General features: G+C 46.9%; 1 protein-coding gene across 1 annotated transcript in view; it reads left to right on the top strand.

Moving 5' to 3' along the window:
- The window catches only part of STK36 (serine/threonine kinase 36), an 80,968-nt gene that overhangs the window by 617 nt on the left and 53,007 nt on the right, over positions 1 to 27,344 (top strand). Inside the window, 6 exon segments of the mRNA XM_075178704.1 lie at positions 4,986 to 5,126; positions 6,587 to 6,664; positions 25,278 to 25,408; positions 25,755 to 26,004; positions 26,090 to 26,183; positions 27,069 to 27,253. Of these exon segments, the coding sequence (XP_075034805.1) occupies positions 4,986 to 5,126; positions 6,587 to 6,664; positions 25,278 to 25,408; positions 25,755 to 26,004; positions 26,090 to 26,183; positions 27,069 to 27,253 (879 nt within the window).

Here is a 27,344-nt window from a genome sequence, read left to right on the forward strand (position 1 = left end):
TAATAATGTGTAATACCTGGGGAGTAGATAATGCTATGGAGAGGTAACTGCCCCCTGTATCCTCCCCCATATATAGTAATAATGTGTAATACCTGGGGAGTAGATAATGCTGTGGAGAGGTAACTGCCCCCTGTATCCTCCCCTCCCCATATATAGTAATAATGTGTAATACCTGGGGAGAAGATAATGCTATGGAGAGGTAACTGCCCCCTGTATCCTCCCCCATATATAGTAATAATGTGTAATACCTGGGAGTAGATAATGCTATGGAGAGGTAACTGCCCCCTGTATCCTCCCCATATATAGTAATAATGTGTAATACCTGGGGAGTAGATAATGCTATGGAGAGGTAACTGCCCCGTTTCCTCCCCTATGTATAGTAATAATGTGTAATACCTGGGGAGTAGATAATGCTATGGAGAGGTAACTGCCCCCTGTATCCTCCCCTATGTATAGTAATAATGTGTAATACCTGGGAGTAGATAATGCTATGGAGAGGTAACTGCCCCCTGTATCCTCCCCCATGTATAGTAATAATGTGTAATACCTGGGGAGAAGATAATGCTATGGAGAGGTAACTGCCCCTGTATCCTCCCCCATATATAGTAATAATGTGTAATACCTGGGGAGAAGATAATGCTATGGAGAGGTAACTGCCCCTGTATCCTCCCCCATATATAGTAATAATGTGTAATACCTGGGGAGAAGATAATGCTATGGAGAGGTAACTGCCCCCTGTATCCTCCCCCATATATAGTAATAATGTGTAATACCTGGGGAGAAGATAATGCTATGGAGAGGTAACTGCCCCCTGTATCCTCCCCCATATATAGTAATAATGTGTAATACCTGGGGAGAAGATAATGCTATGGAGAGGTAACTGCCCCCTGTATCCTCCCCCATATATAGTAATAATGTGTAATACCTGGGGAGTAGATAATGCTATGGAGAGGTAACTGCCCCCTGTATCCTCCCCCATATATAGTAATAATGTGTAATACCTGGGGAGTAGATAATGCTATGGAGAGGTAACTGCCCCGTTTCCTCCCCTATGTATAGTAATAATGTGTAATACCTGGGGAGTAGATAATGCTATGGAGAGGTAACTGCCCCCTGTATCCTCCCCTATGTATAGTAATAATGTGTAATACCTGGGGAGTAGATAATGCTATGGAGAGGTAACTGCCCCCCTGTATCCCTCCCCCATGTATAGTAATAATGTGTAATACCTGGGGAGAAGATAATGCTATGGAGAGGTAACTGCCCCCTGTATCCTCCCCCATATATAGTAATAATGTGTAATACCTGGGGAGAAGATAATGCTATGGAGAGGTAACTGCCCCCTGTATCCTCCCCCATATATAGTAATAATGTGTAATACCTGGGGAGAAGATAATGCTATGGAGAGGTAACTGCCCCCTGTATCCTCCCCCATATATAGTAATAATGTGTAATACCTGGGGAGAAGATAATGCTATGGAGAGGTAACTGCCCCTGTATCCTCCCCCATATATAGTAATAATGTGTAATACCTGGGGAGAAGATAATGCTATGAGAGGTAACTGCCCCCTGTATCCTCCCCCATATATAGTAACTAATGTGTAATACCTGGGGAGTAGATAATGCTATGGAGAGGTAACTGCCCCCTGTATCCTCCCCCATATATAGTAATAATGTGTAATACCTGGGAGTAGATAATGCTATGGAGAGGTAACTGCCCCTGTATCCTCCCCTATGTATAGTAATAATGTGTAATACCTGGGGAGAAGATAATGCTATGGAGAGGTAACTGCCCCCTGTATCCTCCCCCATATATAGTAATAATGTGTAATACCTGGGGAGTAGATAATGCTATGGAGAGGTAACTGCCCCCTGTATCCTCCCCTATGTATAGTAATAATGTGTAATACCTGGGGAGAAGATAATGCTATGGAGAGGTAACTGCCCCCTGTATCCTCCCCCATATATAGTAATAATGTGTAATACCTGGGGAGAAGATAATGCTATGGAGAGGTAACTGCCCCCTGTATCCTCCCCCATATATAGTAATAATGTGTAATACCTGGGGAGTAGATAATGCTATGGAGAGGTAACTGCCCCCTGTATCCTCCCCCATATATAGTAATAATGTGTAATACCTGGGGAGTAGATAATTGCTATGGAGAGGTAACTGCCCCCTGTATCCTCCCCATATATAGTAATAATGTGTAATACCTGGGGAGAAGATAATGCTATGGAGAGGTAACTGCCCCCTGTATCCTCCCCCATATATAGTAATAATGTGTAATACCTGGGGAGTAGATAATGCTATGGAGAGCTAACTGCCCCGTTTCCTCCCCTATGTATAGTAATAATGTGTAATACCTGGGAGTAGATAATGCTATGGAGAGGTAACTGCCCCCTGTATCCTCCCCCATATATAGTAATAATGTGTAATACCTGGGGAGAAGATAATGCTATGGAGAGGTAACTGCCCCCTGTATCCTCCCCCATATATAGTAATAATGTGTAATACCTGGGGAGAAGATAATGCTATGGAGAGGTAACTGCCCCCTGTATCCTCCCCCATATATAGTAATAATGTGTAATACCTGGGGAGTAGATAATGCTATGGAGAGGTAACTGCCCCTGTATCCTCCCCTATGTATAGTAATAATGTGTAATACCTGGGGAGAAGATAATGCTATGGAGAGGTAACTGCCCCCTGTATCCTCCCCATATATAGTAATAATGTGTAATACCTGGGGAGAAGATAATGCTATGGAGAGGTAACTGCCCCCTGTATCCTCCCCCATATATAGTAATAATGTGTAATACCTGGGGAGAAGATAATGCTATGGAGAGGTAACTGCCCCGTTTCCTCCCCTATGTATAGTAATAGTGACAGGCTGGACCGCCTGTGCCACCGTCTGTTGTTGCTGGGAACCGGCTGGGCTTACTTTGCCGCAGTTCCATTTTGTTATCCCAAATGCGCCCTCTAACCGCAGTAGGAGGGGCTTACAAATGCTGCCACCTCTGGACTTCTTTACCGGCATCCAGTATCGGGTTTCTTCTTGGTAACTGACGCTGCGAGTGTACCCCGTTCAGGGGCAAACGCAGGATTTGTAGAGGGGGTTTCCACACCACGCCACCAGTGGGCGTGACCAACATGCGTGGGGACGTGGCTATAATTTTCGACAGTGCTTGGCTGCTCTCCAACTTTTCCCATCCCTATAATAGACATAGGCAATGCTGTGTGCACTACTGTTAGGTGCACACAGCTCTCCCTTTTCAAGCAGAGCTGTGTGAAGCGGGAGCAGGGTCCAGCCACCTCAATTATACGGTGCCCCTGGCTTAGAGGGGGGTTTCCAGGCACTAGGAACCCCCCCCCCCCTCGGTTTGCCTATGCCGTTACTGGTGAACCTGGGCTGGTACTCCTGACCTCTTCCTATAGATCAGGGTGCTGTGGATGGATACCCCCCCCCCCCCCCTGGCCTATCACACTGGCCAGAGCTTCTGGGTAGCGGGCAGAGCGGTGGTACCGGAAAGCTGGGTCCAAACCTTAGAAACAGCCGGGAACAGATTAGATTTTGGGTCTAATATGTAGGTGACCGGGATAGAGAAGTTTCCAAGCAGGTCTTTGAAGCAAGTGATGTTTATTTGCTCACCCTTGTTCAAGGCATCGGGAAGCAGGTCAGATGGAACATGAAGAGCAATTTTCAATACAGGACAGTGATTTTTATACAGATTTGAACATAGCCTCTAAGGGTAAGCCCCTGAGGTCTGAGCTATTTTTAGAATCATGATGCAATTTGGATTTAAGTGCAATGCAAAGCTAACAATATTTACACTTATTTGTGATATCCTAAAACTTGCTGTGATTTCCTGCATCTTATCTTGGACACAGGAAATCTAACAGCAGTCTAATTAAGCCTTCCTGTGCCTTCAGGTGCTAGACCCTCACACATCAAAATGTCTAATTAACATGAGATTAACATGGGTCTTTTCTTCAGACAGTCACAGAATACACATTCCCAGAGAAAGGTGCAAAACCCCAAACAAGCCATTTCCCCACATCATGATACACAAAAGACTTCCTCCAAAAAGACTTATTGTATCAGATATATAATGCATTTCCTCTAGCAAAGATGAAATAAACAAATTTCTTCCCCTGGTCTCACAAATAAAGATATCTCTTGCCAACATACCCACAATATAAAAAATAAGTACAATTGCAATTATATAAATAAGCGCCCTGCGCTATTTCCTTTAAATATATTTATACCATAAGTTATTTATAAGTGATCCAATCACAGTAATAATTTGTAACACCGGGGGAGTAGGTAACACCCTGGGGAGGTAACGTCTCAGTGCATTTACATGCACAGACGGGTAACTGCCTCATGTATCCTCCCCTATATATAGTAATGTATAATACTTGGGGAGAATTTAGAGGTAACGTATGCTCTGGGCATTGATAATACTGGCATTGGGATCCCAGTATAATACCGCTTGGGATTACTCATCAGTGTTCTCCCCAGCACCTATTTCCCAGGTGCTCCACCCAGCTCTTGGAGTCCTATTATAATAGAATAAACCATTGTATCTCCTATTAGAACAGGCACTATGTGAGCACTACAGCCAGCAGTGTGTGTTAGACCACTGACCGCCAGTCTGACCAGTCCTGGCAGGTGTGGGCAATAACCTACAACATTTCTCATTATTATTACAAAGTATTACAGCTACCCCCACAGGCTGCTTTTTAATCCCGGCAGAGGGAGAGCACTAGGGAGAACTCTGCTCATTCTTAAACTGGGAGGATTTCTATAGAATGAATTCAAATCTTGTAGTTTCTCAGATAATTGTGACATTACGTCTCCATAGCGGTGACATCTGAGCCGCTGTCAAACCCTAGAGCTGGGGATGGGGAGATCTGGGATGACCACTGTTTCTTGGAGACAGATGCAATAATTCTATTTATTTCTGATGTTTTCCTCATTCTGCAGATTGTTGCCCTGAAGTTCATCCCTAAAGTGGGACGTTCAGAGAAAGAACTGAAAGGGTTAAAGCGAGAGATTCAGATTATGAGAGATTTGCGTCATCCAAATATTGTGCGCATGTTAGACAGCTGTGAGACGGAGAAGGAGGTAAGAGACAGCCATCATGTACGTGCCCCCAATCCGCTGCTCTGTGTAGGTGCCCCCGCCGTCGCCCGCTGCTCTGTGTGGGTGCCCCCGCCGTCACCCGCTGCTCTGTGTGGGTGCCCCAGCCATCGCCCACTGCTCTGTGTGGGTGCCCCAGCCGTCGCCCACTGCTCTGTGTGGGTGCCCCAGCCGTCGCCCGCTGATCTGTGTAGGTGCCCCCGCCGTCGCCCGCTGCTCTGTGTAGGTGCCCCCGCCGTCGCCCGCTGCTCTGTGTGGGTGCCCCCGCCGTCGCCCGCTGCTCTGTGTGGGTGCCCCAGCCGTCGCCCGCTGCTCTGTGTGGGTGCCGTCGCCCGCTGCTCTGTGTGGGTGCCCCCGCCGTCACCCGCTGCTCTGTGTGGGTGCCCCCGCCGTCACCCGCTGCTCTGTGTGGGTGCCCCAGCCATCGCCCACTGCTCTGTGTGGGTGCCCCAGCCGTCGCCCACTGCTCTGTGTGGGTGCCCCAGCCGTCGCCCGCTGATCTGTGTAGGTGCCCCCGCCGTCGCCCGCTGCTCTGTGTAGGTGCCCCCGCCGTCGCCCGCTGCTCTGTGTAAGTGCCCCCGCCGTCGCCCGCTGCTCTGTGTGGGTGCCCCAGCCGTCGCCCGCTGCTCTGTGTGGGTGCCCCAGCCGTCGCCCGCTGCTCTGTGTGGGTGCCGTCGCCCGCTGCTCTGTGTGGGTGCCGTGGCCCGCTGCTCTGTGTAGGTGCCCCCTGCCCGCTGATCTGTCTAGGTGCCCCAGCCGTCGCCCGCTGCTCTTTGTGGATACCCCAGCCGTCCCACACTGCTCTGTTTAGGTGCCGCTGCCGTCCCACACTGCTCTGTTTAGGTGCCGCTGCCGTCTCCCGCTGCTCTGTGTAGGTGCTCCAGCTGTCGCCCGCTGCTCTGTTTAGGTGCCGCTGCCGTCTCCCGCTGCTCTGTGTAGGTGCTCCAGCTGTCGCCCGCTGATCTGTGTGGGTGCCCCAGCCGTCGCACACTGCTCTGTGTAGGTGCCGTCGCCCGCTGATCTGTGTAGGTTCCCCAGCCGTCACACACTGCTCTGTGTAGGTGCCGTCGCCGTCACCTGCTGCTGTTAGTGATTGGACCAAGGCTATGTTACATCAATTAGCCGGGTTACTGTGCCTCGATGGTCCACCCAACAAGTCATGTTGTGTACCTACTGGTCATCTCCTAAGAGAGAGAACAACAGAAATGCGCTTTGCTTTGTGGAGAGCTGTGTAAATGTCACATCATTCTGCACCCTCCTGCCACTTTATAATTAGCCTTAATGTCTTAAATGACCCAGTGTGCGGGGATCTTGGGACGGTCTTTATTTCATGTGGGTAAACCATCCGAGAGATGTGATAATGGCCCTGTGCGGCCTGTGATAATGGCATTGCTCTGCTCTGGGCTCCGGCAGTCTTACTGTCTCATTGTGGCTTCTCCCTACAGGTGGTCGTGGTCACAGAATATGCTGAGGGAGAATTGTTCCAGATTCTAGAGGATGATGGGAATTTGTCAGAGGATTTGGTGAGTATCATTTATGTCACGGGCACTAAGAGTCTTTACCCAGGTATCACCAGATGATGGATTTACCAGAGCAGTATAGGTGGTAATATGGTACTCTGGTAGCGGGGTGATCACGGAACAGGAGACAGCAGATGGTAAGAGAATGCTCGTGGAAAGTCTATGACTAGCAGCACTGGTAATATATAGATAACTGTACACGAGGAACTGGATGGACAAGGAAACGTGAGGGAAGTCAGTGGTCTGCGGGTAGCAAGTTATACCACTGCTATAGTGAGGAGGAATGTCCAGCAGCAACGAGGAGGTGATGAGAGTCAGCGGTCTGCGTTTAGCAAGTTGTACCGCTGTCTGGGTGAGGGAATGGAATCCAGGTGAAGGTATCCGGGTAGTCAGTGGTCTGCGTTAGCAAGTTGTACCGCTGTCTAGGTGAGGGAATGGAATCCAGGTGAAGGTATCCAGGAAGTCAGCGGTCTGCGTTTAGCAAGTTGTACCGCTGTCTGGGTGAAGGAATGGAATCCAGGTGAAGGTATCCGGGGAGTCAGTGGTCTGCGGGTAGCAAGTTGTACCACTGTCTGGGTGAAGGAATGGAATCCGGGTGAAGGTATCCGGGGAGTCAGTGGTCTGCGTTAGCAAGTTGTACCACTGCTATGTGAAAGGATACTGGAAACTGGTGACTCAGGAAACAGGGAACAGTGGTCTGCCTCTAGCAAGTTGTACCACTGAGATATATATGTGAGGAGAAGCACGGGGAGATAAATGCAATGCAGAGTATACACGGGCACACTGAACTTGATCCCACGATGATATGCACAAAATAATAATAACTGAGCAGCACTGCACAAATATACAAAGTCACAAGAACTATCCAGGCTAAAAGGTAACACAGTCAAATGATGGCAATAGTCTCAGTGGATAGGAAACTCCGGAGGAGAACAACTCAGTCCAGCTAGATATGCAATACACCAGCACAGTCAATGATAAGTATGCATACTGTGGTTCAGAAGAGCAGGCTGTCAGACAGGAGTGCAGAGATACCTGAACGGCTGGAGGCCGGCAGGATGCGAAGTCCCAGGAGGGTGGAAGCGGTAACCAAGTAGGTGCAGCGCACGGTAGGTAGACCAGCAGGGATGGACACAATACTCAGGAAGCAGTAGTATATAGAACTGGACACCTGGAGAACACAGGAGAGTAGAGATGGTCTAGCTGAGATGGAAGCAGCGGAGCGTTGATCCGATGCAGACAGGCGAGATGACACAAGCGGGAACACTGCAGATACACGGAGACAGCGGATAGGAATCAGCTGGTGTAGTCACGATGAAACACGGGAGAGTTGAGGTGAGCAGGATACTGTAGATACACGGAGGCAGCGGATAGGAATCAGCTGGTGCAGTCACGATGAAACACGGGAGAGTTGAGATAAGCAGGATACTGTAGATACACGGAGGCAGCGGATAGGAATCAGCTGGTGCAGTCACAATGAAACACGGGAAAGTTGAGATAAGCAGGATATTGTAGATAGACGGAGGCAGCGGATAGGAATCAGCTGGTGCAGTCACAATGAAACACGGGAAAGTTGAGATAAGCAGGATATTGTAGATAGACGGAGGCAGCGGATAGGAATCAGCTGGTGCAGTCACGATGAAACACAGGAGAGTTGAAGTGGTCTGGAAACCACAAACGAACAACAGGAATCAGCAGGAGCTGAATACACGAGGAAACACAGGAACACCTTCAGAGGCTCATGGGGAATGAGACTCCAAGATCAGGCAAGGAGGTATTGACCACAGGTGTTTTAAATAGGGAGTGTTGCCTGATCAGCCAATTAACTAAAAGCAACAGGTACTGAAGGTTTGGAAGGGCTGCACATGCGCAGACCCTCAGGATGGTGGACGGCCACGGTTCCTAAACACACCAGAAGTAGCACTCACAGTCCGGTGAGTGACAATTTATCTATGTCGGTGTTAGGAATACACTAGCGGGAAGAATGAGGGTGCGTTGTGGTAAAAGATGGTTTATTGAGACAGACTAACAGTACTGTACATAATATGGAGATATACGGCAGTCACTGATGGTCACTTTAAGGCAGATATACTGACAGTCCGTTCAGTACTCAGAAAGTACAGCGTTCCTCAGTCCAGAGCCCCTCAGTGTGGATGGAAGAAATGATGAATGGAGCGTAAGTACTCAGTATGTAACTGTATGTCTGAGTATGTACTCAGTGTGTAACTGTAGTAAAGGTGTCTGTGAGTATACACTCTCTATGTAACTGTAGTAGAGGTTATATTGGTGATATATAGGGGTACTTCCTCTAGATAAGGGGTGATTCCCCCAGTTATATTGGTGATATATTGGGGTGCTTCCTCTAGATGAGGGGTGATTCCCCCAGTTATATTGGTGATATATTGGGGTACTTCCTCTAGGTGAGGGGTGATTCCCCCAGTTATATTGGTGATATATTGAGGTACTTCCTCTAGGTGAGGGGTGATTCCCCCAGTTATATTGGTGATATATTGGGGTACTTCCTCTAGATAAGGGGTGATTCCCCCAGTTATATTGGTGATATATTGGGGTACTTCCTCTAGGTTAGGGGTGATTCCCCCAGTTATATTGGTGATATATTGGGGTGCTTCCTCTAGGTGAGCAGTGATTCCCCAGTTATATTGGTGATATATTGGGGTACTTCCTCTAGATAAGGGGTGATTCCCCCAGTTATATTGGTGATATATTGGGGTACTTCCTCTAGGTGAGGGGTGATTCCCCCAGTTATATTGGTGATATATTGGGGTGCTTCCTCTAGGTGAGGGGTGATTCCCCCAGTTATATTGGTGATATATTGGGGTGCTTCCTCTAGGTGAGGGGTGATTCCCCCAGTTATATTGGTGATATATTGGGGTGCTTCCTCTAGGTGAGGAGTGATTCCCCCAGTTATATTGGTGATATATTGGGGTGCTTCCTCTAGGTGAGCAGTGATTCCCCAGTTATATTGGTGGTATATTGGGGTGCTTCCTCTAGTTGAGGAGTGATTCCCCCAGTTATATTGGTGATATATTGGGGTACTTCCTCTAGTTGAGCAGTGATTCCCCCAGTTATATTGGTGATATATTGGGGTGCTTCCTCTAGGTGAGGGGTGATTTCCCCAGTTATATTGATGATATATTAGGGTGCTTCCTCTAGTTGAGGAGTGATTCCTCCAGTTATATTGGTGATATATTGGGGTGCTTCCTCTAGGTGAGCAGTGATTCCCCCAGTTATATTGATGATATATTGGGGTGCTTCCTCTAGTTGAGGAGTGATTCCCCCAGTTATATTGGTGATATATTGGGGTGCTTCCTCTAGTTGAGCAGTGATTCCCCCAGTTATATTGGTAATATATTGGGGTGCTTCCTCTAGGTGAGGGGTGATTCCCCCAGTTATATTGGTGATATATTGGGGTGCTTCCTCTAGTTGAGCAGTGATTCCCCCAGTTATATTGGTGATATATTGGGGTGCTTCCTCTAGGTGAGGGGTGATTCCCCCAGTTATATTGGTGATATATTGGGGTGCTTCCTCTAGTTGAGCAGTGATTCCCCAGTTATATTGGTGATATATTGGGGTGCTTCCTCTAGTTGAGCAGTGATTCCCCAGTTATATTGGTGATATATTGGGGTGCTTCCTCTAGGTGAGGGGTGATTCCCCCAGTTATATTGGTGATATATTGGGGTGCTTCCTCTTGGTGAGGGGTGATTCCCTCAGTTATATTGGTGATATATTGGGGTGCTTCCTCTAGTTAAGCAGTGATTCCCCAGTTATATTGGTGATATATTGGGGTGCTTCCTCTAGATGAGGGGTGATTCCCCCCAGTTATATTGGTGATATATTGGGGTGCTTCCTCTAGATGAGGGGTGATTCCCCCCAGTTATATTGGTGATATATTGGGGTGCTTCCTCTAGTTGAGCAGTGATTCCCCCAGTTATATTGGTGATATATTGGGGTGCTTCCTCTAGATGAGCAGTGATTCCCCCAGTTATATTGGTGATATATTGGGGTGCTTCCTCTAGATGAGGGGTGATTCCCCCAGTTATATTGGTGATATATTGGGGTGCTTCCTCTAGGTGAGCAGTGATTCCCCCAGTTATATTGGTGATATATTGGGGTGTTTCCTCTAGGTGAGGAGTGATTCCCCCAGTTATATTGGTGATATATTGGGGTGCTTCCTCTAGGTGAGGAGTGATTCCCCCAGTTATATTAGTGATATATTGGGGTGCTTCCTCTAGTTGAGCAGTGATTCCCCCAGTTATATTGGTGATATATTGGGGTGCTTCCTCTAGGTGAGGGGTGATTCCCCCAGTTATATTGGTGATATATTGGGGTGCTTCCTCTAGGTGAGGGGTGATTCCCCCAGTTATATTGGTGATATATTGGGGTGCTTCCTCTAGATGAGCAGTGATTTCCCCAGTTATATTGGTGATATATTGGGGTGCTTCCTCTAGATGAGGGGTGATTCCCCCAGTTATATTGGTGATATATTGGGGTGCTTCCTCTAGTTGAGGAGTGATTTCCCCAGTTATATTGGTGATATATTGGGGTGCTTCCTCTAGTTGAGCAGTGATTCCCCCAGTTATATTGGTGATATATTGGGGTGCTTCCTCTAGGTGAGGGGTGATTCCCCCAGTTATATTGGTGATATATTGGGGTGCTTCCTCTAGGTGAGCAGTGATTCCCCCAGTTATATTGGTGATATATTGGGGTGCTTCCTCTAGTTGAGGAGTGATTCCCCCAGTTATATTGGTGATATATTGGGGTGCTTCCTCTAGTTGAGCAGTGATTCCCCCAGTTATATTGGTGATATATTGGGGTGCTTCCTCTAGGTGAGGGGTGATTCCCCCAGTTATATTGGTGATATATTGGGGTGTTTCCTCTAGGTGAGGGGTGATTCCCCCAGTTATATTAGTGATATATTGGGGTGCTTCCTCTAGATGAGGGGTGATTCCCCCAGTTATATTGGTGATATATTGGGGTGCTTCCTCTAGGTGAGGGGTGATTCCCCCAGTTATATTGGTGATATATTGGGGTGCTTCCTCTAGGTGAGCAGTGATTCCCCCAGTTATATTGGTGATATATTGGGGTGCTTCCTCTAGATGAGGGGTGATTCCCCCTGTTATATTGGTGATATATTGGGGTGCTTCCTCTAGGTGAGCAGTGATTCCCCCAGTTATATTGGTGATATATTGGGGTGCTTCCTCTAGATGAGGGGTGATTCCCCCAGTTATATTAGTGATATATTGGGGTGCTTCCTCTAGGTGAGGGGTGATTCCCCCAGTTATATTGGTGATATATTGGGGTGCTTCCTCTAGGTGAGGAGTGATTCCCCCAGTTATATTGGTGATATATTGGGGTGCTTCCTCTAGGTGAGCAGTGATTCCCCAGTTATATTGGTGGTATATTGGGGTGCTTCCTCTAGTTGAGGAGTGATTCCCCCAGTTATATTGGTGATATATTGAGGTACTTCCTCTAGTTGAGCAGTGATTCCCCCAGTTATATTGGTGATATATTGGGGTGCTTCCTCTAGGTGAGGGGTGATTTCCCCAGTTATATTGATGATATATTAGGGTGCTTCCTCTAGTTGAGGAGTGATTCCTCCAGTTATATTGGTGATATATTGGGGTGCTTCCTCTAGTTGAGCAGTGATTCCCCCAGTTATATTGGTAATATATTGGGGTGCTTCCTCTAGGTGAGGGGTGATTTCCCCAGTTATATTGGTGATATATTGGGGTGCTTCCTCTAGTTGAGCAGTGATTCCCCCAGTTATATTGGTGATATATTGGGGTGCTTCCTCTAGGTGAGGGGTGATTCCCCCAGTTATATTGGTGATATATTGGGGTGCTTCCTCTAGTTGAGCAGTGATTCCCCAGTTATATTGGTGATATATTGGGGTGCTTCCTCTAGTTGAGCAGTGATTCCCCAGTTATATTGGTGATATATTGGGGTGCTTCCTCTAGGTGAGGGGTGATTCCCCCAGTTATATTGGTGATATATTGGGGTGCTTCCTCTTGGTGAGGGGTGATTCCCTCAGTTATATTGGTGATATATTGGGGTGCTTCCTCTAGTTAAGCAGTGATTCCCCAGTTATATTGGTGATATATTGGGGTGCTTCCTCTAGATGAGGGGTGATTCCCCCCAGTTATATTGGTGATATATTGGGGTGCTTCCTCTAGATGAGGGGTGATTCCCCCCAGTTATATTGGTGATATATTGGGGTGCTTCCTCTAGTTGAGCAGTGATTCCCCCAGTTATATTGGTGATATATTGGGGTGCTTCCTCTAGATGAGCAGTGATTCCCCCAGTTATATTGGTGATATATTGGGGTGCTTCCTCTAGATGAGGGGTGATTCCCCCAGTTATATTGGTGATATATTGGGGTGCTTCCTCTAGGTGAGCAGTGATTCCCCCAGTTATATTGGTGATATATTGGGGTGCTTCCTCTAGGTGAGGGGTGATTCCCCCAGTTATATTGGTGATATATTGGGGTGCTTCCTCTAGTTGAGCAGTGATTCCCCCAGTTATATTGGTGATATATTGGGGTGCTTCCTCTAGGTGAGGGGTGATTCCCCCAGTTATATTGGTGATATATTGGGGTGCTTCCTCTAGTTGAGCAGTGATTCCCCAGTTATATTGGTGATATATTGGGGTGCTTCCTCTAGTTGAGCAGTGATTCCCCAGTTATATTGGTGATATATTGGGGTGCTTCCTCTAGGTAAGGGGTGATTCCCCCAGTTATATTGGTGATATATTGGGGTGCTTCCTCTTGGTGAGGGGTGATTCCCTCAGTTATATTGGTGATATATTGGGGTGCTTCCTCTAGTTAAGCAGTGATTCCCCAGTTATATTGGTGATATATTGGGGTGCTTCCTCTAGATGAGGGGTGATTCCCCCCAGTTATATTGGTGATATATTGGGGTGCTTCCTCTAGTTGAGCAGTGATTCCCCCAGTTATATTGGTGATATATTGGGGTGCTTCCTCTAGATGAGCAGTGATTCCCCCAGTTATATTGGTGATATATTGGGGTGCTTCCTCTAGATGAGGGGTGATTCCCCCAGTTATATTGGTGATATTTTGGGGTGCTTCCTCTAGATGAGGGGTGATTCCCCCAGTTATATTGGTGATATATTGGGGTGCTTCCTCTAGATGAGGGGTGATTCCCCAGTTATATTGGTGATATATTGGGGTGCTTCCTCTAGGTGAGGGGTGATTCCCCCAGTTATATTGGTGATATATTGGGGTGCTTCCTCTAGGTGAGGGGTGATTCCCCCAGTTATATTGGTGATATATTGGGGTGCTTCCTCTAGTTGAGCAGTGATTCCCCAGTTATATTGGTGATATATTGGGGTGCTTCCTCTAGGTGAGGGGTGATTCCCCCAGTTATATTGGTGATATATTGGGGTGCTTCCTCTTGGTGAGGGGTGATTCCCTCAGTTATATTGGTGATATATTGGGGTGCTTCCTCTAGTTAAGCAGTGATTCCCCAGTTATATTGGTGATATATTGGGGTGCTTCCTCTAGATGAGGGGTGATTCCCCCCAGTTATATTGGTGATATATTGGGGTGCTTCCTCTAGATGAGGGGTGATTCCCCCCAGTTATATTGGTGATATATTGGGGTGCTTCCTCTAGTTGAGCAGTGATTCCCCCAGTTATATTGGTGATATATTGGGGTGCTTCCTCTAGATGAGCAGTGATTCCCCCAGTTATATTGGTGATATATTGGGGTGCTTCCTCTAGATGAGGGGTGATTCCCCCAGTTATATTGGTGATATATTGGGGTGCTTCCTCTAGTTGAGCAGTGATTCCCCAGTTATATTGGTGATATATTGGGGTGCTTCCTCTAGATAAGGGGTGATTCCCCCAGTTATATTGGTGATATATTGGGGTGCTTCCTCTAGATGAGGGGTGATTCCCCCAGTTATATTGGTGATATATTGGGGTGCTTCCTCTAGGTGAGCAGTGATTCCCCCAGTTATATTGGTGATATATTGGGGTGCTTCCTCTAGTTATGCAGTGATTCCCCCAGTTATATTGGTGATATATTGGGGTGCTTCCTCTAGGTGAGCAGTGATTCCCCCAGTTATATTGGTGATATATTGGGGTGCTTCCTCTAGTTGAGCAGTGATTCACCCCAGTTATATTGGTGATAGATGAGGGGTGATTCCCCCAGTTATATTGGTGATATATTGGGGTGCTTCCTCTAGATGAGGGGTGATTCCCCCAGTTATATTGGTGATATATTGGGGTGCTTCCTCTAGATGAGGGGTGATTCCCCCAGTTATATTAGTGATATATTGGGGTGCTTCCTCTAGATGAGGGGTGATTCCCCCAGTTATATTGGTGATATATTGGGGTGCTTCCTCTAGTTGAGCAGTGATTCCCCCAGTTATATTGGTGATATATTGGGGTGCTTCCTCTAGGTGAGGGGTGATTCCCCCAGTTATATTGGTGATATATTGGGGTGCTTCCTCTAGGTGAGCAGTGATTCCCCCAGTTATATTGGTGATATATTGGGGTGCTTCCTCTAGGTGAGGGGTGATTCCCCCAGTTATATTGGTGATATATTGGGGTGCTTCCTCTAGTTGAGGGGTGATTCCCCCAGTTATATTGGTGATATATTGGGGTGCTTCCTCTAGTTGAGGGGTGATTCCCCCAGTTATATTGGTGATATATTGGGGTGCTTCCTCTAGGTGAGCAGTGATTCCCCAGTTATATTGGTGATATATTGGGGTGCTTCCTCTAGGTGAGGGGTGATTCCCCCAGTTATATTGGTGATATATTGGGGTGCTTCCTCTTGGTGAGGGGTGATTCCCTCAGTTATATTGGTGATATATTGGGGTGCTTCCTCTAGGTGAGGGGTGATTCCCCCAGTTATATTGATGATATATTGGGGTGCTTCCTCTAGTTGAGGAGTGATTCCCCCAGTTATATTGGTGATATATTGGGGTGCTTCCTCTAGTTGAGCAGTGATTCCCCCAGTTATATTGGTAATATATTGGGGTGCTTCCTCTAGGTGAGGGGTGATTCCCCCAGTTATATTGGTGATATATTGGGGTGCTTCCTCTAGTTGAGCAGTGATTCCCCCAGTTATATTGGTGATATATTGGGGTGCTTCCTCTAGGTGAGGGGTGATTCCCCCAGTTATATTGGTGATATATTGGGGTGCTTCCTCTAGTTGAGCAGTGATTCCCCAGTTATATTGGTGATATATTGGGGTGCTTCCTCTAGTTGAGCAGTGATTCCCCAGTTATATTGGTGATATATTGGGGTGCTTCCTCTAGGTGAGGGGTGATTCCCCCAGTTATATTGGTGATATATTGGGGTGCTTCCTCTTGGTGAGGGGTGATTCCCTCAGTTATATTGGTGATATATTGGGGTGCTTCCTCTAGTTAAGCAGTGATTCCCCAGTTATATTGGTGATATATTGGGGTGCTTCCTCTAGATGAGGGGTGATTCCCCCCAGTTATATTGGTGATATATTGGGGTGCTTCCTCTAGATGAGGGGTGATTCCCCCCAGTTATATTGGTGATATATTGGGGTGCTTCCTCTAGTTGAGCAGTGATTCCCCCAGTTATATTGGTGATATATTGGGGTGCTTCCTCTAGATGAGCAGTGATTCCCCCAGTTATATTGGTGATATATTGGGGTGCTTCCTCTAGATGAGGGGTGATTCCCCCAGTTATATTGGTGATATATTGGGGTGCTTCCTCTAGGTGAGCAGTGATTCCCCCAGTTATATTGGTGATATATTGGGGTGTTTCCTCTAGGTGAGGAGTGATTCCCCCAGTTATATTGGTGATATATTGGGGTGCTTCCTCTAGGTGAGGAGTGATTCCCCCAGTTATATTAGTGATATATTGGGGTGCTTCCTCTAGTTGAGCAGTGATTCCCCCAGTTATATTGGTGATATATTGGGGTGCTTCCTCTAGGTGAGGGGTGATTCCCCCAGTTATATTGGTGATATATTGGGGTGCTTCCTCTAGGTGAGGGGTGATTCCCCCAGTTATATTGGTGATATATTGGGGTGCTTCCTCTAGATGAGCAGTGATTTCCCCAGTTATATTGGTGATATATTGGGGTGCTTCCTCTAGATGAGGGGTGATTCCCCCAGTTATATTGGTGATATATTGGGGTGCTTCCTCTAGTTGAGGAGTGATTTCCCCAGTTATATTGGTGATATATTGGGGTGCTTCCTCTAGTTGAGCAGTGATTCCCCCAGTTATATTGGTGATATATTGGGGTGCTTCCTCTAGGTGAGGGGTGATTCCCCCAGTTATATTGGTGATATATTGGGGTGCTTCCTCTAGGTGAGCAGTGATTCCCCCAGTTATATTGGTGATATATTGGGGTGCTTCCTCTAGTTGAGGAGTGATTCCCCCAGTTATATTGGTGATATATTGGGGTGCTTCCTCTAGTTGAGCAGTGATTCCCCCAGTTATATTGGTGATATATTGGGGTGCTTCCTCTAGGTGAGGGGTGATTCCCCCAGTTATATTGGTGATATATTGGGGTGTTTCCTCTAGGTGAGGGGTGATTCCCCCAGTTATATTAGTGATATATTGGGGTGCTTCCTCTAGATGAGGGGTGATTCCCCCAGTTATATTGGTGATATATTGGGGTGCTTCCTCTAGGTGAGGGGTGATTCCCCCAGTTATATTGGTGATATATTGGGGTGCTTCCTCTAGGTGAGCAGTGATTCCCCCAGTTATATTGGTGATATATTGGGGTGCTTCCTCTAGATGAGGGGTGATTCCCCCTGTTATATTGGTGATATATTGGGGTGCTTCCTCTAGGTGAGCAGTGATTCCCCCAGTTATATTGGTGATATATTGGGGTGCTTCCTCTAGATGAGGGGTGATTCCCCCAGTTATATTAGTGATATATTGGGGTGCTTCCTCTAGGTGAGGGGTGATTCCCCCAGTTATATTGGTGATATATTGGGGTGCTTCCTCTAGGTGAGGAGTGATTCCCCCAGTTATATTGGTGATATATTGGGGTGCTTCCTCTAGGTGAGCAGTGATTCCCCAGTTATATTGGTGGTATATTGGGGTGCTTCCTCTAGTTGAGGAGTGATTCCCCCAGTTATATTGGTGATATATTGAGGTACTTCCTCTAGTTGAGCAGTGATTCCCCCAGTTATATTGGTGATATATTGGGGTGCTTCCTCTAGGTGAGGGGTGATTTCCCCAGTTATATTGATGATATATTAGGGTGCTTCCTCTAGTTGAGGAGTGATTCCTCCAGTTATATTGGTGATATATTGGGGTGCTTCCTCTAGTTGAGCAGTGATTCCCCCAGTTATATTGGTAATATATTGGGGTGCTTCCTCTAGGTGAGGGGTGATTTCCCCAGTTATATTGGTGATATATTGGGGTGCTTCCTCTAGTTGAGCAGTGATTCCCCCAGTTATATTGGTGATATATTGGGGTGCTTCCTCTAGGTGAGGGGTGATTCCCCCAGTTATATTGGTGATATATTGGGGTGCTTCCTCTAGTTGAGCAGTGATTCCCCAGTTATATTGGTGATATATTGGGGTGCTTCCTCTAGTTGAGCAGTGATTCCCCAGTTATATTGGTGATATATTGGGGTGCTTCCTCTAGGTGAGGGGTGATTCCCCCAGTTATATTGGTGATATATTGGGGTGCTTCCTCTTGGTGAGGGGTGATTCCCTCAGTTATATTGGTGATATATTGGGGTGCTTCCTCTAGTTAAGCAGTGATTCCCCAGTTATATTGGTGATATATTGGGGTGCTTCCTCTAGATGAGGGGTGATTCCCCCCAGTTATATTGGTGATATATTGGGGTGCTTCCTCTAGATGAGGGGTGATTCCCCCCAGTTATATTGGTGATATATTGGGGTGCTTCCTCTAGTTGAGCAGTGATTCCCCCAGTTATATTGGTGATATATTGGGGTGCTTCCTCTAGATGAGCAGTGATTCCCCCAGTTATATTGGTGATATATTGGGGTGCTTCCTCTAGATGAGGGGTGATTCCCCCAGTTATATTGGTGATATATTGGGGTGCTTCCTCTAGGTGAGCAGTGATTCCCCCAGTTATATTGGTGATATATTGGGGTGCTTCCTCTAGGTGAGGGGTGATTCCCCCAGTTATATTGGTGATATATTGGGGTGCTTCCTCTAGTTGAGCAGTGATTCCCCCAGTTATATTGGTGATATATTGGGGTGCTTCCTCTAGGTGAGGGGTGATTCCCCCAGTTATATTGGTGATATATTGGGGTGCTTCCTCTAGTTGAGCAGTGATTCCCCAGTTATATTGGTGATATATTGGGGTGCTTCCTCTAGTTGAGCAGTGATTCCCCAGTTATATTGGTGATATATTGGGGTGCTTCCTCTAGGTAAGGGGTGATTCCCCCAGTTATATTGGTGATATATTGGGGTGCTTCCTCTTGGTGAGGGGTGATTCCCTCAGTTATATTGGTGATATATTGGGGTGCTTCCTCTAGTTAAGCAGTGATTCCCCAGTTATATTGGTGATATATTGGGGTGCTTCCTCTAGATGAGGGGTGATTCCCCCCAGTTATATTGGTGATATATTGGGGTGCTTCCTCTAGTTGAGCAGTGATTCCCCCAGTTATATTGGTGATATATTGGGGTGCTTCCTCTAGATGAGCAGTGATTCCCCCAGTTATATTGGTGATATATTGGGGTGCTTCCTCTAGATGAGGGGTGATTCCCCCAGTTATATTGGTGATATTTTGGGGTGCTTCCTCTAGATGAGGGGTGATTCCCCCAGTTATATTGGTGATATATTGGGGTGCTTCCTCTAGATGAGGGGTGATTCCCCAGTTATATTGGTGATATATTGGGGTGCTTCCTCTAGGTGAGGGGTGATTCCCCCAGTTATATTGGTGATATATTGGGGTGCTTCCTCTAGGTGAGGGGTGATTCCCCCAGTTATATTGGTGATATATTGGGGTGCTTCCTCTAGTTGAGCAGTGATTCCCCAGTTATATTGGTGATATATTGGGGTGCTTCCTCTAGGTGAGGGGTGATTCCCCCAGTTATATTGGTGATATATTGGGGTGCTTCCTCTTGGTGAGGGGTGATTCCCTCAGTTATATTGGTGATATATTGGGGTGCTTCCTCTAGTTAAGCAGTGATTCCCCAGTTATATTGGTGATATATTGGGGTGCTTCCTCTAGATGAGGGGTGATTCCCCCCAGTTATATTGGTGATATATTGGGGTGCTTCCTCTAGATGAGGGGTGATTCCCCCCAGTTATATTGGTGATATATTGGGGTGCTTCCTCTAGTTGAGCAGTGATTCCCCCAGTTATATTGGTGATATATTGGGGTGCTTCCTCTAGATGAGCAGTGATTCCCCCAGTTATATTGGTGATATATTGGGGTGCTTCCTCTAGATGAGGGGTGATTCCCCCAGTTATATTGGTGATATATTGGGGTGCTTCCTCTAGTTGAGCAGTGATTCCCCAGTTATATTGGTGATATATTGGGGTGCTTCCTCTAGATAAGGGGTGATTCCCCCAGTTATATTGGTGATATATTGGGGTGCTTCCTCTAGATGAGGGGTGATTCCCCCAGTTATATTGGTGATATATTGGGGTGCTTCCTCTAGGTGAGCAGTGATTCCCCCAGTTATATTGGTGATATATTGGGGTGCTTCCTCTAGTTATGCAGTGATTCCCCCAGTTATATTGGTGATATATTGGGGTGCTTCCTCTAGGTGAGCAGTGATTCCCCCAGTTATATTGGTGATATATTGGGGTGCTTCCTCTAGTTGAGCAGTGATTCACCCCAGTTATATTGGTGATAGATGAGGGGTGATTCCCCCAGTTATATTGGTGATATATTGGGGTGCTTCCTCTAGATGAGGGGTGATTCCCCCAGTTATATTGGTGATATATTGGGGTGCTTCCTCTAGATGAGGGGTGATTCCCCCAGTTATATTAGTGATATATTGGGGTGCTTCCTCTAGATGAGGGGTGATTCCCCCAGTTATATTGGTGATATATTGGGGTGCTTCCTCTAGTTGAGCAGTGATTCCCCCAGTTATATTGGTGATATATTGGGGTGCTTCCTCTAGGTGAGGGGTGATTCCCCCAGTTATATTGGTGATATATTGGGGTGCTTCCTCTAGGTGAGCAGTGATTCCCCCAGTTATATTGGTGATATATTGGGGTGCTTCCTCTAGGTGAGGGGTGATTCCCCCAGTTATATTGGTGATATATTGGGGTGCTTCCTCTAGTTGAGGGGTGATTCCCCCAGTTATATTGGTGATATATTGGGGTGCTTCCTCTAGTTGAGGGGTGATTCCCCCAGTTATATTGGTGATATATTGGGGTGCTTCCTCTAGGTGAGCAGTGATTCCCCAGTTATATTGGTGATATATTGGGGTGCTTCCTCTAGGTGAGGGGTGATTCCCCCAGTTATATTGGTGATATATTGGGGTGCTTCCTCTTGGTGAGGGGTGATTCCCTCAGTTATATTGGTGATATATTGGGGTGCTTCCTCTAGGTGAGGGGTGATTCCCCCAGTTTTATTGGTGATATATTGGGGTGCTTCCTCTAGATGAGGGGTGATTCCCCCAGTTTTATTGGTGATATATTGGGGTGCTTCCTCTAGATGAGGGGTGATTCCCCTAGTTATATTGGTGATATATTGGGGTGCTTCCTCTAGATGAGGGGTGATTCCCCCAGTTTTATTGGTGATATATTGGGGTGCTTCCTCTAGATGAGGGGTGATTCCCCTAGTTATATTGGTGATATATTGGGGTGCTTCCTGTAGATGAGGGGTGATTCCCCCAGTTATATTGGTGATATATTGGTTTGCTTCCTCTAGATGAGCAGTGATTCCCCCAGTTATATTGGTGATATATTGGGGTGCTTCCTCTAGATGAGGGGTGATTCCCCCAGTTATATTGGTGATATATTGGGGTGCTTCCTCTAGTTGAGGGGTGATTCCCCCAGTTATATTGGTGATATATTGGGGTGCTTCCTCTAGTTGAGCAGTGATTCCCCAGTTATATTGGTGATATATTGGGGTGCTTCCTCTAGATAAGGGGTGATTCCCCCAGTTATATTGGTGATATATTGGGGTGCTTCCTCTAGATGAGGGGTGATTCCCCCAGTTATATTGGTGATATATTGGGGTGCTTCCTCTAGTTGAGCAGTGATTCCCCAGTTATATTGGTGATATATTGGGGTGCTTCCTCTAGTTGAGCAGTGATTCCCCAGTTATATTGGTGATATATTGGGGTGCTTCCTCTAGATGAGCAGTGATTCCCCCAGTTATATTGGTGATATATTGGGGTGCTTCCTCTAGGTGAGGGGTGATTCCCCCAGTTATATTGGTGATATATTGGGGTGCTTCCTCTAGATGAGGGGTGATTCCCCCAGTTATATTAGTGATATATTGGGGTGCTTCCTCTAGGTGAGGGGTGATTCCCCCAGTTATATTGGTGATATATTGGGGTGCTTCCTCTAGGTGAGGGGTGATTCCCCCAGTTATATTAGTGATATATTGGGGTGCTTCCTCTAGATGAGGGGTGATTCCCCCAGTTATATTGGTGATATATTGGGGTGCTTCCTCTAGGTGAGGGGTGATTCCCCCAGTTATATTGGTGATATATTGGGGTGCTTCCTCTAGGTGAGCAGTGATTCCCCCAGTTATATTGGTGATATATTGGGGTGCTTCCTCTAGATGAGGGGTGATTCCCCCTGTTATATTGGTGATATATTGGGGTGCTTCCTCTAGGTGAGCAGTGATTCCCCCAGTTATATTGGTGATATATTGGGGTGCTTCCTCTAGATGAGGGGTGATTCCCCCAGTTATATTAGTGATATATTGGGGTGCTTCCTCTAGGTGAGGGGTGATTCCCCCAGTTATATTGGTGATATATTGGGGTGCTTCCTCTAGATGAGGGGTGATTCCCCCAGTTATATTGGTGATATATTGGGGTGCTTCCTCTAGATGAGGGGTGATTCCCCCAGTTATGTTGGTGATATATTGGGGTGCTTCCTCTAGGTGAGGGGTGATTCCCCCAGTTATATTGGTGATATTTTGGGGTGCTTCCTCTAGATGAGGGGTGATTCCCCCAGTTATATTGGTGATATATTGGGGTGCTTCCTCTAGATGAGGGGTGATTCCCCCAGTTATATTGGTGATATATTGGGGTGCTTCCTCTAGATGAGGGGTGATTCCCCCAGTTATATTAGTGATATATTGGGGTGCTTCCTCTAGATGAGGGGTGATTCCCCCAGTTATATTGGTGATATATTGGGGTGCTTCCTCTAGGTGAGGGGTGATTCCACCAGTTATATTAGTGATATATTGGGGTGCTTCCTCTAGATGAGGGGTGATTCCCCCAGTTATATTGGTGATATATTGGGGTGCTTCCTCTAGGTGAGGGGTGATTCCCCCAGTTATATTGGTGATATATTGGGGTGCTTCCTCTAGGTGAGCAGTGATTCCCCCAGTTATATTGGTGATATATTGGGGTGCTTCCTCTAGATGAGGGGTGATTCCCCCTGTTATATTGGTGATATATTGGGGTGCTTCCTCTAGGTGAGCAGTGATTCCCCCAGTTATATTGGTGATATATTGGGGTGCTTCCTCTAGATGAGGGGTGATTCCCCCAGTTATATTAGTGATATATTGGGGTGCTTCCTCTAGGTGAGGGGTGATTCCCCCAGTTATATTGGTGATATATTGGGGTGCTTCCTCTAGATGAGGGGTGATTCCCCCAGTTATATTGGTGATATATTGGGGTGCTTCCTCTAGGTGAGGGGTGATTCCCCCAGTTATATTGGTGATATATTGGGGTGCTTCCTCTAGGTGAGCAGTGATTCCCCCAGTTATATTGGTGATATATTAGGGTGCTTCCTCTAGATGAGGGGTGATTCCCCCTGTTATATTGGTGATATATTGGGGTGCTTCCTCTAGGTGAGCAGTGATTCCCCCAGTTATATTGGTGATATATTGGGGTGCTTCCTCTAGATGAGGGGTGATTCCCCCAGTTATATTAGTGATATATTGGGGTGCTTCCTCTAGGTGAGGGGTGATTCCCCCAGTTATATTGGTGATATATTGGGGTGCTTCCTCTAGATGAGGGGTGATTCCCCCAGTTATATTGGTGATATATTGGGGTGCTTCCTCTAGATGAGGGGTGATTCCCCCAGTTATATTGGTGATATATTGGGGTGCTTCCTCTAGGTGAGGGGTGATTCCCCCAGTTATATTGGTGATATTTTGGGGTGCTTCCTCTAGATGAGGGGTGATTCCCCCAGTTATATTGGTGATATATTGGGGTGCTTCCTCTAGATGAGGGGTGATTCCCCCAGTTATATTGGTGATATATTGGGGTGCTTCCTCTAGATGAGGGGTGATTCCCCCAGTTATATTAGTGATATATTGGGGTGCTTCCTCTAGATGAGGGGTGATTCCCCCAGTTATATTGGTGATATATTGGGGTGCTTCCTCTAGGTGAGGGGTGATTCCACCAGTTATATTAGTGATATATTGGGGTGCTTCCTCTAGATGAGGGGTGATTCCCCCAGTTATATTGGTGATATATTGGGGTGCTTCCTCTAGGTGAGCAGTGATTCCCCCAGTTATATTGGTGATATATTGGGGTGCTTCCTCTAGATGAGGGGTGATTCCCCCTGTTATATTGGTGATATATTGGGGTGCTTCCTCTAGGTGAGCAGTGATTCCCCCAGTTATATTGGTGATATATTGGGGTGCTTCCTCTAGATGAGGGGTGATTCCCCCAGTTATATTAGTGATATATTGGGGTGCTTCCTCTAGGTGAGGGGTGATTCCCCCAGTTATATTGGTGATATATTGGGGTGCTTCCTCTAGATGAGGGGTGATTCCCCCAGTTATATTAGTGATATATTGGGGTGCTTCCTCTAGATGAGGGGTGATTCCCCCAGTTATATTAGTGATATATTGGGGTGCTTCCTCTAGTTGAGGGGTGATTCCCCCAGTTATATTGGTGATATATTGGGGTGCTTCCTCTAGGTGAGGGGTGATTCCCCCAGTTATATTGGTGATATATTGGGGTGCTTCCTCTAGATGAGGGGTGATTCCCCCAGTTATATTGGTGATATATTGGGGTGCTTCCTCTAGATGAGGGGTGATTCCCCCAGTTATATTGGTGATATATTGGGGTGCTTCCTCTAGGTGAGGGGTGATTCCCCCAGTTATATTGGTGATATATTGGGGTGCTTCCTCTAGATGAGGGGTGATTCCCCCAGTTATATTGGTGATATATTGGGGTGCTTCCTCTAGGTGAGGGGTGATTCCCCCAGTTATATTGGTGATATATTGGGGTGCTTCCTCTAGGTGAGGGTTTTTTGGCTTATGCCCGTCATATATTTAGGTGCCAGTTCTAGATGAGGAGTTATTCAGCCAAGGTATATCTGTGATAATTTGGGGTACTTGCTGTAGGTGACGAGTGCATGTAAACCGTTCTATTTGGGGTATACTGGGATATTTCTGTTAGTGCCCAGTTATATGTGTGATATATATTCTCCTAGGTGAGTGATAGTTATCCCCCATTGTACAGCACTGTGATGATAATAATACACACTATACTGTTATGTGATCTGTAGGTACGAGACGTCTCCTCCCAGCTGGTGTCTGCGCTGTATTACCTGCACTCTCACCGCATTCTTCACAGAGACATGAAACCACAGAACATTTTACTGGGTAAAGATGGGACAGTCAAACTCTGTGATTTTGGGTGAGTGTGATTGTCTTTCTGTATAAGAAGTACTGACTATAAGTGATTATACTGCCACTCTATGGTCTCTTTGTCTTCCTATATGTGCAGTATGTGAGTGCACTATATTCTGCACATTACTGATCACCAGCTCTCCCACCTCTCCTGCCTCGCTGCTGGTCTGTCCGTGTTTCTGCTGATTTCCTCCCACCCTCTAATAACATACTGGTGGGGTCATTGGCTTCTGTCAGACTCCACCCGTGTGTGTGTGTGTTAGACTTATGTGACTTAATATCCTGTGTGCAGCGCTTGTCATGTGATCAGCTCTATATAAATAAACGTTAATAACTTCTCTTCTTTGTTTCAGTTTTGCCCGGGAGCTCAGTCTGGACACACTGATGGTTCGCTCCATTAAAGGGACGCCTCTGTATATGTCACCAGAACTAGTTCTTGAACGTCCTTATGATCACCGCTCTGATCTCTGGGCACTGGGGTGCATTGTGTATGAATTGCTGGTGGGAACACCTCCCTTTTACACACACAGCATCTTCCAGCTCGTCAGCATCATCACCCAGCAGCCAGTGCGGTGGCCTCGGGGAGTCTCTGCTGAGCTAAAGGTGGACCTCCGGCTCTCGTAGTAGTTATGTCTTACCTTTACCTGGAAGAATAACGTGATCACTAAACGGATCTCTCTTTCTCCAGGACTTCCTCCAGGGTCTCCTAACCAAGGATCCTGCCTTCAGACTTTCTTGGCCTGGTCTTCTGAGACATTCATTTATCAAAGACAAAGTGATTGGTAAGAAAGCAAGGAGGGGATTTTAATATGACCATTTTCATACCTGATATATTCTGTAGCTCTGTGTAGGCCATATATGATCTCTGACAATGTTCTATAGAAGACCTGTGCCACAGGAAGCAGAAGATGCCACCCTGCCACATTGACCAGCTGCTTTATTAATGTACCAGACACACATTCTCCAACCCTCTGTCACTTGTGGATAAAGTCAGTCCTGGTGTGGACACACACATTCTGCTCCACTTCCTACTGTCTTCCAACCTGGAAGCACAGGTCAATGTCTTGAAGCGGAGTCCAGGGATGGCCATAGTAGCATTGTGTCCTCGTAGTCTCTGTACCGGCTGCAGACTCTTATTCTCCACCCCGGGGTAAATTGACACTGACCAGTAATGGCGGCACTAGCTCCTGCTCTATTCAGTTCCTGACTTTTTCAGTCACCAGCAGACACCATTGAAAGTAAAGTGATTCAATGACTGGTACTCATGTACGCTGTCATCAGCTTGTTGGTCTGTAAGGGAACCCCCTCACTAATAAAATGACTAGATTTACTTACATGCTGCTATTACATCCTCATTATAGGGTCTCCCAAAGCTACCCTTCCCCCTGTCCCCCCTCGCGCCCCTGTCTCCCCTCACACCCCTTCCCCCTGTCCCCCCTCGCCCTGTCCCCCTCTTACCCTTCCCCCTGTCTCCCCTCACGCCCCTTCCCCCTGTCTCCCCTCGCGCCCCTTCCCCCTGTCCCCCTCTTACCCTTCCCCCTGTCTCCCCTCACGCCCCTTCCCCCTGTCTCCCCTCACGCCCCTTCCCCCTGTCCCCCCTTGCGCCCATGTCTCCCTCCCCCCTGTCCCCCTCTTACCGTTACCCCTGTCTTCTGCCTATGTTTCAGTACTAGAAGACAGCTCTGCTAGTAGCCCATTCACATCTCCACTCAGCAACGAGCAGCAACAGATTCAGGACAGATTGCTGGAGAATGCCGGCCAGGGCAGTGTGCACTCTCGCATCCTGAGCAAGGCCAGACAGCGCGTGGCTAAGCGGAAGGAGAGAGCGACTGTCTGCACGCCCAGTAAGCAGGTAACGTATCGCTTTATACACCGTTAGCAGCTGATATTGATTCCCACATACAAACTGTAAGTCACTTAATGTGTGCCTGTTAACACTATAC

The sequence above is a fragment of the Mixophyes fleayi genome, chromosome 7 (genome assembly GCF_038048845.1).
Source record: "Mixophyes fleayi isolate aMixFle1 chromosome 7, aMixFle1.hap1, whole genome shotgun sequence".
Classification (NCBI taxonomy): domain Eukaryota; kingdom Metazoa; phylum Chordata; class Amphibia; order Anura; family Limnodynastidae; genus Mixophyes; species Mixophyes fleayi.